This window comes from Sinocyclocheilus anshuiensis, unplaced genomic scaffold (assembly GCF_001515605.1).
Source record: "Sinocyclocheilus anshuiensis isolate Anshui unplaced genomic scaffold, SAMN03320099.WGS_v1.1 scaffold675, whole genome shotgun sequence".
Lineage (NCBI taxonomy): Eukaryota > Metazoa > Chordata > Actinopteri > Cypriniformes > Cyprinidae > Sinocyclocheilus > Sinocyclocheilus anshuiensis.
Window position 1 is genome coordinate 143228 of NW_015548232.1, and position 14139 is coordinate 157366.

The 14139-nt window shown below is 37.3% G+C and overlaps 1 protein-coding gene across 1 annotated transcript in view; it reads right to left on the bottom strand.

The window, feature by feature from the left end:
• The window catches only part of LOC107654649 (short transient receptor potential channel 7-like), an 82364-nt gene that overhangs the window by 65233 nt on the left and 2992 nt on the right, over positions 1–14139 (bottom strand). Inside the window, exon 2 of the mRNA XM_016441827.1 lies at positions 7434–8196. Coding sequence (XP_016297313.1) covers positions 7434–8196 — 763 coding nt within the window. The remainder of the gene's footprint in view (positions 1–7433; positions 8197–14139) is intronic.

The window sequence follows — 14139 nt, forward strand, 5'->3', positions numbered from 1 at the left end:
TGCTTTGGGACACACTTATTCTAATCTCACATACTATTTAGGATGGATAGTATGAACATTGAGACGCAGGGTCAGAGTCAACATACTCAGAGTGGATTGAACTAACTCTGATCAGCTGTTCAGAAACCGAAAACTCAGAGTTTCACATCTCAGGGTAAGTCAACTCAGAGTTCAAGTTTTAACTCAGAGTTTGTTGCCCCTCCTTTTTGGAATACACCCCTGGGGCCCATTCTTCGTATGTTGCTTATTACATCCGAGATGAAATGTCACATCCAAGATGATATCATTGACACATTTTTGGACTTTTATAAGGAAACAGCCAAGCGAACAAAATTAAAGTTTCTTAAGGGTCAAGATCATGTTATCTGCATCTCCTGCGCTCCATCAAGCCACTCCCATAATATCTGTCACCACTCAAATTAATGTACGGCTCAGATTAACTGTATACATAAAGAAATTATTTCATCATAAATATTTTAATGAGTAAAAGTGTCTGTGTCTATATATAGACACAGCCAGTTTTACTCATTGAAATATACTATAGCCTATAGACTACACAACATTATTATATTGTTTTTCAATTAATTTTAAAATTATTATTATTTTAAATTACTGTCCGTGGATCAGTAGGGTACACTTCTATTAAAGTAGCAGTGGCTGGGACAGATTTTAAGTATCAATTCTGCTTAAAAAGATGCGATCTAATACTGTTTACATGAAATAAGCCTGCTCCCGAGCAGGTTTAAGCTTATGGACCTGTTGATATGACAGCAACTCCGGGATGAGCTTCGAAGAACCAATCCAAGATCATGCCAAATCATCAATATTCAAATCCAGCTAACCGAGTTAGCGACGTACGAAGAACAGGCCCCAGGGTTGCCAGTTAGCGGAAAACACAGTGTACTGCAGTCATGGAAGTCAGCAAATGAACTGGGTCAGTGATCGCAGATTCTACCTGACCTAAAAAGCCTCGGCATCCATCTAAAAGCTCTATGACCAGATGAATTTCAAAATGCTGATAAATTAACTCCTCAATATACAGTGATTGGCTTATCTTTTTCCATTGTCAATTCGTATGGAGCTTGATTGACAGGCTATCTGACCAATCATAAGACCGAATCCGCCATTTGTCCGGCAAACAACCCAGACAGGAGAGTAGATTAATGTTGTGGGCTTGAACTTGGAAAATGGCGTGTATTGAGGTCTTTCCGTGGTTAAAATAAAATACCTTCTGATATTCATTCATGTTTATTTCATGCTTTAATTAGTAAATATGAAAAGACGATCAGTTCATGTGCCGCTTGAACTGAGGCGCTACAGCGATCTGTCACAACACATGGGTATTTATTGTTTGAATTTCTTACAAAATGACAAAATTTGAAAGCTGAGACTTTTTTTGCTCATTGAGCAAAGAGGAAACTGACAACACGCTGACAGACAAGACAGAGCAGATTACTTCTGATAAGAAACACTCTGAGTTTAGCGCGTGCACTCTGTGTCATGCGTGGTCCGGTCAATGGATTCACATATTGATCAATAATATAAAATATACAAGTGTGTGATTTATAATTAATACTTGACGTGAATAGCAGCAAAAATATTTTGGGTGAGCTGTTCGGGGTCTCTGAGACCCCAGCTAGAACATGATCAAATGCAATAGAGGTGTGATGTGCATTCAGTTTCTGTCTGGTGTTGAGGTTATTCTAAACTATTCTACTAAATCCCAAATAAGTGTACACACACACACAACAAAGTCAATGTAAAGTCAAACACAAGAGTCATTTTTTTCAAACCAGCTGTCCCTACCTTCCGATACCGCATGACATTCGAAGCTTCAAACGTCATCAATCACGTGGTATTGTCATTTCGATACAAGCATCGGCACAGTGTGTGATACAATAGGTGATTTATAATTAATACTTGACGTGAATAGCAGCAAAAATATTTTGGGTGAGCTGTTCGGGGTCTCTGAGACCCCAGCTAGAACATGATCAAATGCAATAGAGGTGTGATGTGCATTCAGTTTCTGTCTGGTGTTGAGGTTATTCTAAACTATTCTACTAAATCCCAAATAAGTGTACACACACACACAACAAAGTCAATGTAAAGTCAAACACAAGAGTCATTTTTTTCAAACCAGCTGTCCCTACCTTCCGATACCGCATGACATTCGAAGCTTCAAACGTCATCAATCACGTGGTATTGTCATTTCGATACAAGCATCGGCACAGTGTGTGATAACTGCTTCGGAGCATCGGTATCAATCGTCCCATCACTACCCTCTTGTGGATTTATTAAAGACTATGTGCTTTGATCTTCATCTTCGTTGTGCATTCATTCACTGTAGTGTGACAATATCACATTTAATTAATAATGATAATAAAAATAATATATTATTATATGAATTCATAATTTTTAAAAATATTAATATTATTAAATATGTAATACGTAATTATTTTAATAATATATTATTTATTATTAATTAAATTCAATACATTATGCTTTATTATAAAATATTATCTATAATATTATGTTCACATATGAGCATAAAATATATGAAGACTATTTAATTCAAACTTATATATTATACAAATGTAATTTTATATATTATAATTACATATTACTTTCACTTATATATTAAGATAAAATATATGAAGAATAGATTTGTTGTGTTTTTGTCATTTTTTATCATTATCATTTTTAAAATATTTAGTACATCAAGTTAACTAAATGAATGTATGTTTGTGTGTGTGTGTGTGTGTGTGTATTTTTAAGTAACTGTTAAGCAATTTTAAGTAATTGTTTAGTTTTAATTAATTTTATTTAATTAATGAAAACAGGACATTTACAAATAAATACTAAAGATTAATGCAATGTATAATAGTATATAACGTAAGTAAATAACTTTATATGTATATAGAAAACACAAAGACAGATAAATCTTAGATCTGAAAATTATATATAGCCAAATTTGCATGTGATATTCATCACTGATATTCATTCCATCTGAGGACGAAACTACAAAAACACTGAATCCAACACTGGACAAAACTACATTAAACATCTTTTCTACATGAATAGAACACATGCGGTGTAAAGCGCGCTGTCAGGTGGCTCTAGAGGAGGATTGATTCGGGCCAGAGACGGATCCGATCCCTGGGGAGTCCAGCAGGATTCGGCCGTCAGATGGATTAGACTCACACTCATTAGTGAGCAGTGTGTGCTGGGAAACAGATGCTGCTCTGCTGAACGTGTGGACTCTTTACTGAAACACTGGATGTGCAAATTAACATTCAAATACACACACACACACAGAGAGCCCTAGAGAGACGGGCTGTAGTTAATTACACACACTCCTGTGTGAAGAACACTTTAATTTACAGTTGTGTAGTGGACGCACACGCCACCATCTGAGCCCTGACAAACACACAAACACCTGCTCCTCACACACATCCAGTTCAGTTGTCTATAGGGAACTACCTTCTAAGGAGCTGTTCATGTAAAACATGGAGTGCAAGAGACTTCCCCTAATGTATTTGATAAGTTGATACTTTAATAGGCATACAAATAGAAAACACACACAGAGCTATTCTGTTTCTATCTCATTTTCTTTCTGCTGGCTTCTCATCTTCTCCAGGTCAGGACGTCCGTATGAAGTAAAAGCCATCGGCCCAAATATCAGACTCAAAGTACATTATCTGACCGTTTCCTGCTCCATTTCTCACAGACACACACGCTGTTATTCATTGCTCTCATACAGTGAGAGCTGATTGTATTGCCTGAAGATTCAGTGTTGCTGCTGCTCTAATGTAGTTTGGGAAGATGAGACGTGCTTGTGAAATATTCTCATTATTTATATTGAGTGTTTTTGTTGTCTTTCCTTACCTAACACCAAATGACTTTATACACAGATCTGTAAGTATTGTATGTGCTCCAATGAGTCTAAACAGGTAAAGTACACAAAACCTGTCAACATGTTCAACTACAGTAAGTATAAAGGAAGAAAAATTATTTTGGATGAAGAAAATTAGTCTCATTAAGATTTTTTTTGGATTGCAGCAATATTTTAATATATTTCATATTTCTTCCCAAATTTAAATTTAAATTTAAACTTAAAGATCTAAAAGGTCTTTTTCTATTTGCAAAAATAATGTAAATATTATAATATATTTAAAATAACATTAAAAAATGCAAAAATATAAAATTAAAATACTTTTAAAAAGTATATAATGAAAATAGTATATGTATAATGTAATATAAATATTTATTAGAATGTAATATAAATTTTTATATATATATATATATATATATTTATGTAATATATGAAAAATATAATTTAAAAATACAAAAAAAAAAAATGAAAATATAATAAATGGTACTTATATTATGTTTATAGCTGCTATGTTTATAGATATTAAAATCTTTTTTTTTTCTTTTGTGACCTTGAAATATCTTAATTCACCCAAAGACTGTAAACCTGTTTACATTTAGCCAATATTCAAATCTTATTTAGGTGCGTTAGAGATATTGGTCAGAGTTGCCATACCTTATAGAAAACACTCACTAATTTGGAATATTCACCAGATGCAATGCGTAACGAAATATGCATGCCTCCAACAAAAAAATCTCAAAACACCACACAACATGTCGTGAAAAACATACATAGTGCCTCAGGTCCTGCACATATTGCTATATCTTCAACAGAAAATGAATTTTAAGGTTTATCAGCACACTATTGTAATGAGTCGAAATTATATGACCACCAACTGAAGCTTAAAAGAAACAGGACAACACCCAAAACACAGACTAAATCAACAACAGATTGACTTTTAAAGGGGTCATATGATGTGTTTTCATGTTTTCCTTTTTCTTTAGTGTTATGCATCTGTTTGTGAGTGTATATGATCTGCAAAGTTACAAAGCTCAAAGTCTGCCACAAAAAAAAATCCTCCCTCACATATCTACGTTACTATGTGGGAATATTTGCATAATGCCGCACGTAATACGTAAAGAATGAAGGCAGGGTTTCAGGTAAGGCAGTAGTGCTGTTGCCGCCATGTTGTGGAGACTCTGCGTGTTTCTATGCGAAAGCAAAAGCACTTTATTTGACCTTCCAAAAAGTGAATACAATTAAGAAACAGTGGCTAAGATTTATTTGCAACACTGTTCCAGAACAGTGCAAACCAAATGCTTGAGTGTGTGCAGCTCATTTTACAGAGGACAGTTTCCTGAACCAGTTTCCTGAGTACAAAGCAGCAGTGTACAAAGGCTGTTTGTAAAAAATGGGGCAATTTCAACTTTGCTATAGGTCAATTTGGTGCTTCTGAATCAGAGACTGTAAGTGTTTTATTATTTGCTATTGACTGTTTAAACGGTGACGTGTTGAGTAACGCACGTTGTTTCCGATCTATCGGTTTGGTCATCTGCATTCAGATTTATTTGACTCAGGCTTGATATGGTAAAACTGACAACATTATTAACTGTCTTTATAATTGCTTTGGAAGCAAACGTTTGTGGTTATGGTAAGGGGCATTACATTTCCAACACACGCTTGAGATGTTTGGCCAATCACAACGCACTGGGTCAGCTGACCAATCAGAGCACACTAACTATTCAGAAGGAGAGGCTTTGTAGAAATTGATGCGTTTTAGACTGGGCATAGAGGAGCTACAATAATGTACCGAATGTGAAAAATTGAACATTTTTTGAACATTAAAGCATGCTCAGGTGCGGATTTAGTGAATTGGGGGCTCCAGGCAAAATACAGGAATGGGGCCCTATACATTTGCACACATTTTCCTAGATCAACCTTGAGGTTCCTTTTTTGTTGTGATGCTTGCTGCTGCACAATAGGGATGTCCTCCCGTTTTTTTACAGTAATAAAATTTATAAGAGCATTAAATAGTTAAAGAAATCATTTTGAACAAAATTCATTCTAATGCTCATTATATTAGCGTTAGCCGCGCTTATGCTAACGATTAACTACGTATACGCGAATGAGAAAACTGTGAAAAAATATAGCCTATATTAACGAGGAAAGTCCACTGATGAGTTACCAGTGTAAGCCTGTGTGCAAAGGCTGCCTAATTCTAAACTTTAAAATACATTTATTTTTAGTTATTTTAACTACAAATTTAAATAAAACTGAAAAAATAATGAAAAGGCAATTATACATTTAAACACCTAAGGATTATAACAACCAAAAAAGTATCAGCGTATGTGTCCTCTACTTGGTTCCTTCTCATAAATGAGTAAGCGGCATTCAAAACAATTATAAACATATAATACACACTGTTTCTCAATATTTAATTACAGCTTCAGATGCATAATATTTTCATCTCCTTCAAGCAGGATACACAAAAAGCACGTTCAACTCGGACGGTTGTCGTGGTAATAAACACCGTAATCAGCAACTGTTTGCGTGTCAGCGCTTAATGTGCATCTCCTATGAAAAGCATTTTAGGGGGCCCTTGACTTTTGGGGGCCCAAGGTGGTCTTTGCCTAATGGGTAAGTCCGCCCCTGAGCATGCTAACATATTCTATCACACCCGATACACAAAATAATGATCTTTGAAAATAGCATCATATGAGCCCTTTAACAAAAGAAAACAGACCTTCTGGAGTGAAGCAATCAGAGTCCTGACCTCAAACCCGCTGAGATGCTGTGATATCACCTTAAGAGAGCAATTCACACCAGATATATCAAGAAAACCGCTAAAATTAAACCACTTTGGTGCTAAATTCCTCCCGACCATGTGCAGGTCTGATGCACAATTACAGGAAACCCTGTGTGGAGGTTATTGCTTCCAAGAGTAGCACAGAATCACTAACAGCAATTACAAATAAGAAAAAAAATCAGATTAAATCACATCAAATTAAATCAAGATACATTTACTTTACATTAAAATACATTAAAAAAAACTTAAAACAAGAATAAAAATATCTGCCAATGGGGTCAGAAAAATAATCATGTTTTCCCTTTGAATTAAGTTTATTTTTCTAAACCCACTTACAGATTTTTTTTAAGCATAAACTCAATTCTTTCTGATACATTTTTCATAATATCTTATGTCATTTTGATTCTCAAGTAAATGTATCTTGATTTAAGAATTTTTATATACTGTATAAGACAAAAATACTACTTAAGAAAATATTTTTTGTAGTGTCCCTGATTTTTATTAATTTGTTGTAAAATGTAACTATGTTATCACCCAGCTTTTTATATGAATTAGATATACAAGTATGTCCAACTGTATCTGCATAAATGCAGCATATATGTGTATGGCAATATGTACTATATAACAAATATTAACTGCTTGACTGCTTCTATTGTTACAAAATGTAAAATATTTCAGCGTCCCGGTCAATGTGTATTGTTAAAAGAACGCTAAATTTTTACTTCAATATATGACACATTTTTGTTTGTTTCTTACCTTAAACTCCGTCTCTATGTTGGCAAGTCGTGCGAGTTCATTGCTGAGCTCTAGTGCAGTCAGTACGGGATCTTCACTGGACAGTGAAAGGTAGGCGGCGCTAGCGAGCCCTTTGTACGCATTCATGCGTGATCTGGAGTGACTGAATGAGTCGCGTCTCTGTTTCTCTGTGCACTCGCAGCACTTGCAGAAGTAGTCATGTGGCCGCTCGATCCTGGCGCCCTTCATCAGCAGGATGTGTACGATCTCGTACTCCTGACAGTGCGCGGCCAGAATCACCGGCGTCACGTCATGCGAAAACCGCGTCCCGTCCTCATCGTAAGCATAAAAGTCATCATCCCTCAGTTCCTGCTCCAGCGGGCTCAAAGTCAGTCTCAAGCCGCCTGCGAATGCCGGATGAGCCAAAATGGCCTCCACGATTCGCACGTAACCTTTGCTGATCGCCAAAAGAAGCGCGTCGCCAATGCGTGCCATCCCGTCCTTCTTTAGCAAGAGCTCTGTAACCTCCAGGTGCTCGTTGCCGACTGCTAACTGCAGCGTGTTTTGCCCCATGTAGTCCACGCAGTTGAAGTTAAGCGTTTTGGACTCATCCAGCATTTTGCGGACGACGGGAATGTTACCGTACTCTGCTGCATCAAGGAAACGCTCCTCCTCCGCTGTGAGGCTGGTGCCGCGTTCGTTGAACATGTAGGCAGGGCCTCGGATGGCCTGCCGACGGCCCTTCTCTCGCAGGGTGGTGTGCCTGCGATGCATGACCTCTGACCTGAGAGAAAACCAAAAATCAATCATGAAATGGTTTTCGCAACCCACATGTGATGTATAGTATTCTCTTAGCTTCATAACATGGACTATTTTAACGATGTCTTTAATACCTTTCTGGGCCTGTCAGTTGCGTTGCAGTCTATGGGAGGGTCAGAAAGCTCTCCGATTTCATCAAAAATATCTTAATTTGTGTTCCGAAGATGAACGAAGGTCTTACGGGTTTGCAACGACATGAGTGTGAGTAATTAAATCACAGAAGTTTAATTTTTGGGTGAACTATCCCTTTAACAGAAGTAAAACAGAGCATAAAAAATATTTCAGTTCATTCCCAAGGTAAAATTTCTAATTTTCATTTAGTTTAAGTTGAAGTATTAAAATTACTAAAACTAAAACTGAAATAAAACTAAAAAAATACTATATAGACAATAATAATAATAATAACAATAATATTTAAAGCAATTACTAAAACCTCAAAATATTAATAAATACTATGTTCATAATGATACTAAAATAACATTGATTTTAACAACATCAAGAAAATGTCACAAACTAGCTGTAAAAGGTTGCTGCTAAATAGCTTAAATGAGTGTGTTTAATTCAACTAGTCTAATCTGTTCTGCTCACTGCACAGCACGAGATTCAGTCCATAACTTTTTGTCAATAGACTGACAGTCTAAAATGGCCAATCACAGCTCTCCTTTTAGAAGTTGCTAAATTGGCCTTTCACGCCACATGAGACTGTCTGACCTCTGATTGGCCCAATAATCAATGACATCAGAGATCAGCTCGGGGGGCAGCGCTTTCAATGGATCTCACACAGACAGACACGTGGTGTTCAACAGTAGGAGCAAAAGCTAAGAAATTGCCATAATTTCAACACACACATTTCAATTTTTGTCATTTCCAGATAAGAGTCTGTGTGATAGTCTGATTTTCCATCATAAAGCACAAGAGGGTGAATATATCACACTTTAAAAATGACATGATTGTAGGATGCAAATTTGTTTGTAAAATCATATCAATTTTAGCCCTCTTGATCACAGTCTTGTTTAAAATTGCACACATATGCTTCAGGAGAAAATGTACTCAGAAGCAACTAGTTTTACACTCACAAACTGGTTATACAGCATAGAAACATAGATGCACTCACGCACACATGAAACATACATGTGCAGTGAGCAGATCATTATGTCATCTGGTACATGCTGTGCTGCTTTGAACATTTAATTTCCAAATGCTGTCAAACTCTCTGTGAGCGAGATATTTCATACTGCAGCAAATCACGAGAGTCACAATCTGCTATAAAACAAAAACACTCTCAGCTTTTACACACACACAAACAACCCCAGAGAGAGAATCCAAAGTTTTCCGGCTAGACCCACCAATGCAGCATATGTTGTTTAATTAGTGGTGTTTGTTAAGTCAAGCATAACTATTGCTGTTGCTCATATTTATGTTTATGATGTGATCAGACCTCTAACACTAAGTATGAAAGTCCAGTGTGTGCATCATGTGATGTTGAGGAGAGTGTGCTGGTGCTTCACTAAGTGATCAGATGCACCATTTTCACCTGCTGGAGCAGAAAACAGGTGATCCTATAGACTAACATTGAAAGACCTAAGACACATTTACAGACCAGAAGATCACAGAGACATGAGGATGCAGGACTACTGAAGACCAGAGAGGAAGAACACACCTAGCAACCACTCCGACCACCTTAGCAACCATTTAAGAATAATGTCCTTGCAACCACCCTGAATACTCTAGCAACCACTTACAGTAGGAATTCTCTTGCAACATTCTGGCAACCACCCTGAACACCCTAAAATCACCTAAGAATGCCCTAGCAACACTCTAACAACCACCAAAGTGTGTCCCAGCAACGCCCTAGTAGCTGCCCTGAACACCCTAGCAATCACTTAGGAATGCCCTAGCAACACCCTAACAACCACTTAAGAATGCCCTAGCAAGTCAAATAACCACTTAAGAATGCCCTAGCAATACTCTAACAACCACCTAAGAGTGTTCAAGCAACGCCCTAGTAACCACCCCGAACACCCTAGCAATCACGTAGGAATGCCCTAGCAACGTCCTGGGATCCACTCTGGACACCCTAGCAACTACCTGAGAATGCCCTAGCAACACCCTAGCAACCACCTAAGAATGCCTTAGCAACACCCTAACCACCACTTAAGAATGCCCTAGCAACACTCTAACAACCACTTAAGAATGCCTTAGCAACACCTTAGCAACCACCTGAGAATGCCCTAACCACCACATAAGAGTGTCCCAGCAGCACCCTAGTAACCACCCTGAACACCCTAGCAATCACTTAGGAATGCCCTAGCAACATCCTAACAACCACTTAAGAATGCCCTTGCAACACCTTAACCACCACTTAAGAATGCCCTAGCAACACTCTAACCACCACCTAAGAATGCCCTAGCAACACCCTAACAACCACTTAAGAATGCCCTAGCAACACTCTAACAACCACTTAAGAATGCCCTAGCAACCTAAGAGTGTCCCAGCAATGCCCTAGTAACCACCCCGAACACCCTAGCAATCACTTAGGATTGCTCTAGCAACGTCCTGGGATCCACTCTGGACACCCTAGCAACTACCTGAGAATGCCCTAGCAACACCCTAGCAATCACCTAAGAATACCTTAGCAACACCCTAACCACCACTTAAGAATGCCCTAGCAACACCCTAACATCCACTTAAGAATGCCCTTGCAACACCCTAACCATCACTTAAGAATGCCCTAGCAACACTCTAACCACCACCTAAGAATGCCCTAGCAACCCCCTAACAACCACTTAAGAATGCCCTAGCAGTACTCTAAAAACCACTTAAGAATGCCCTAGCAACACCTTAGCAACCACCTGAGAATGCCCTAACAACCACATAAGAGTGTCCCAGCAGCACCCTAGTAACCACCCTAAACACCCTAGCAATCACTTAGGAATGCCCTAGCAACATCCCAACAACCACTTAAGAATGCCCTAGCAACACACTAGCAACCACCTAAGAAGGTCCCAACACTCTAACAATAGCTAAGAATAACCTAGCAACACCCTAGCAACCACCCAGAATGCCCTTGCAACATTCTAACAACCGCCTAAGAGTGTCCCAGCAACGCCCTAGTGACCACCCCAAACACTCTTGCAACCACCTGAGAATCTCTTAGCAACGCCTTGGAAACTAACTAGCAATACTCTAGCACCAGTTTGGCAACCACCCACAATTTCTTGAGAAAAAGTAAAAGTGAGAGTTTTGCAGTGATGTTCAGTCAGTCAGGTGGGCCAGCGGTCACCAGATACTCTGCTCCTCAGAGACCAATAAAAGAGTGACGTGATAAAGAGAGCGGAAAGAAGATTGCACAGCGCTCTGACACATCAAACACACACAAGAGCGGCTGAAAATGGAAGCCATTCAAACAGTGCGACTTCCCTGAGGGACATGAAGGAGAGAGAGAGAGAGAGAGAGAGAGAGAGAGAGAGAGAGAGAGAGAGAGAGAGCCCTACCGCGCACAGTGTGTGTGTGAGGTAATCAAGATCCTCCAGATACGTCTGTCACTCTCACACACACCCTTACAGGTGCGCAAACTGCATGTGTTTGCATAAAGTCTGTGTCTGATTAAATGTGACCGATATCTGTGGCACCAGCTCTAGCACAAAACGGAGTTGCATAAATAACTAGATTTGTACTTTTTCTGAGGAAAATGTAAGCATTGTTTAACTTTTATGTTGTCCGTGCAATACTTGATTCATTCTATAAACCAATGTCAAAAAAAAAATCACCTTGTGTCACTTTGTTGCTAGGGTGTTCTGGGTGGTTGCTAGGTGGTGATTTACTGACTCCAGAGCCCAACTCCAAGTCTATATGATATTCTGGTCTCTAGATACACTCTTAAAAATAAAGGTGCTTCACGATGCCATAGAAGAACCTTTTTGTCTAAATGGTTCCATAAAGAACCTTTCTGTTTTACAAAAGGTTCTTTGTGGTGAAAGAAGGTTCTTCAGATTATAAAAAGTTAAGAAAGAGATGGTTCTTTACCTTTGACTGAATGGTTCTTTGTGGAACCAAAAATGGTTCTTCTATGGCATTGCTGTGAAGAACCTTTATTTTTAAGAGTGTACAGTAGGTCTTTCTACACAGATATGATGCTATGCATTATGCCAGAATTTCCCAAACGGGGGTTTGTAAGCTAATGAAAAGCTAATAATTAATTATATCAAATTTAAAATTTAAAGAAACAAATGCGATATAGGTAAGTGGGATTATCAAATCAAAGGCTGAGATTAATTAAAGAACTGTATAACATGAAAAAAAAATGTAAGGATTTGAAACATTAGCTTTTGATCGTTTGAAAGTGAAGAATTTCAGACAAATATTAGTATTGTAACTTGTAAAATAAAATTATTATAATTATTATCAAATGCTCACTTTTATTTTACAGTGCAGTTGTGATTTACAACAGTAGTATACTTCTGTGATTTTGTGACTTTTGTTAAAACTTATTTTATTTTAAGCTAAAATGATGATGAAGTTTGGGATGCCCTGCATTATGCACTGGTGAAATGATTTGCATATTATTTATTTGCATACTTAATTTCTGCAATTTATTCTTGTTTCCAGAATGTTAATTTGTAGCAGAATAAAAACTGATTCAGTCTAACAGGTCCAAACTCACTCCACTGACATGTTGGCTGCAAACAAACAGATCACTGAAAGTATCTTTAAGGAGTCAAACCAAACGACTTACAGTGAACATCAAACTGGCACAGGAGGAAATATTTAACATCCAGAAAAATGACACCCAGTCATTTTAATGACTATATGATATGCTTGAGTTTGATCTGGCAGTTTAAGATTAACATGAGTGAAGTTTAAACAGGGAATGAATTATGAGTTCATCCATATGGAGAACATATGGAGCTGATGGACACACACTCGCACGGAGAAGGAATAATATGCAAACTTGGTCTATCCTTTCATCCTACTGTACTGCAGATCACCTCTCATCTCTCTCTTGTACCAGCATCAGCATAGAAATTGATTTTTTTTGCTCCTCATCAGCACAAAGAATGAAAGGAGCAGCTGGAATCACAATGAGAGCGAAGACTACAAGCCAGAGGAGTGAGACAGATGAAACAGAGCGGAAAGAGCGAGATAAAAGAAGTGATGACCCTCTTTACAAATACTTTGAAATGACGGAGCTTCTGTTGATATTTTAAACTGGGAGAAAAATGAACGGAAAAATGAGGAACAGGAAGCCGACTAGGAAGTTACTGTTTTTTTATTCCAGACAAGAAGAAAACACCTATCAAGCACCCTAACAATCAAATGACAAAAGCACATAACAAAGTGAATCAAAATTTAACTAAATTTAAAATGAAAACTGAAATATTAAAAATTAATAAATACAAAATTAAATTACAATAGTATATAACAATTCTAAAAAAAAAAAAAACATGACGTGACATGTGGCCAAGTATGGTGACCCATACTCGGAATTAGTGCTCTGCATTTATCCCATCCAAAGTGCACACACACAGCAGTGAACACACACACACACCGTGAACACACACCCGGTTATCAAATGCTCACTTTTATTTTACAGTGCAGTTGTGATTTACAACAGTAGTATACTTCTGTGATTTTGTGACTTTTGTTAAAACTTATTTTATTTTAAGCTAAAATGATGATGATGAAGATTATTATTAGTAGTAGAGGATTATTATTCAAGTTGATAGGGTTCATAAAACATAAGTGAAAACGTTCAATGTTTTAATATTTTAATATTAATAAATGTTAAAAATTTAATATTTTAACTATTTGCTTGAATGTCATGTGGACTGTGAACATGCAAACTATTGAAATTAAATTATTGAAATATTCTTATATATGTATATATATATATATATATATATATATA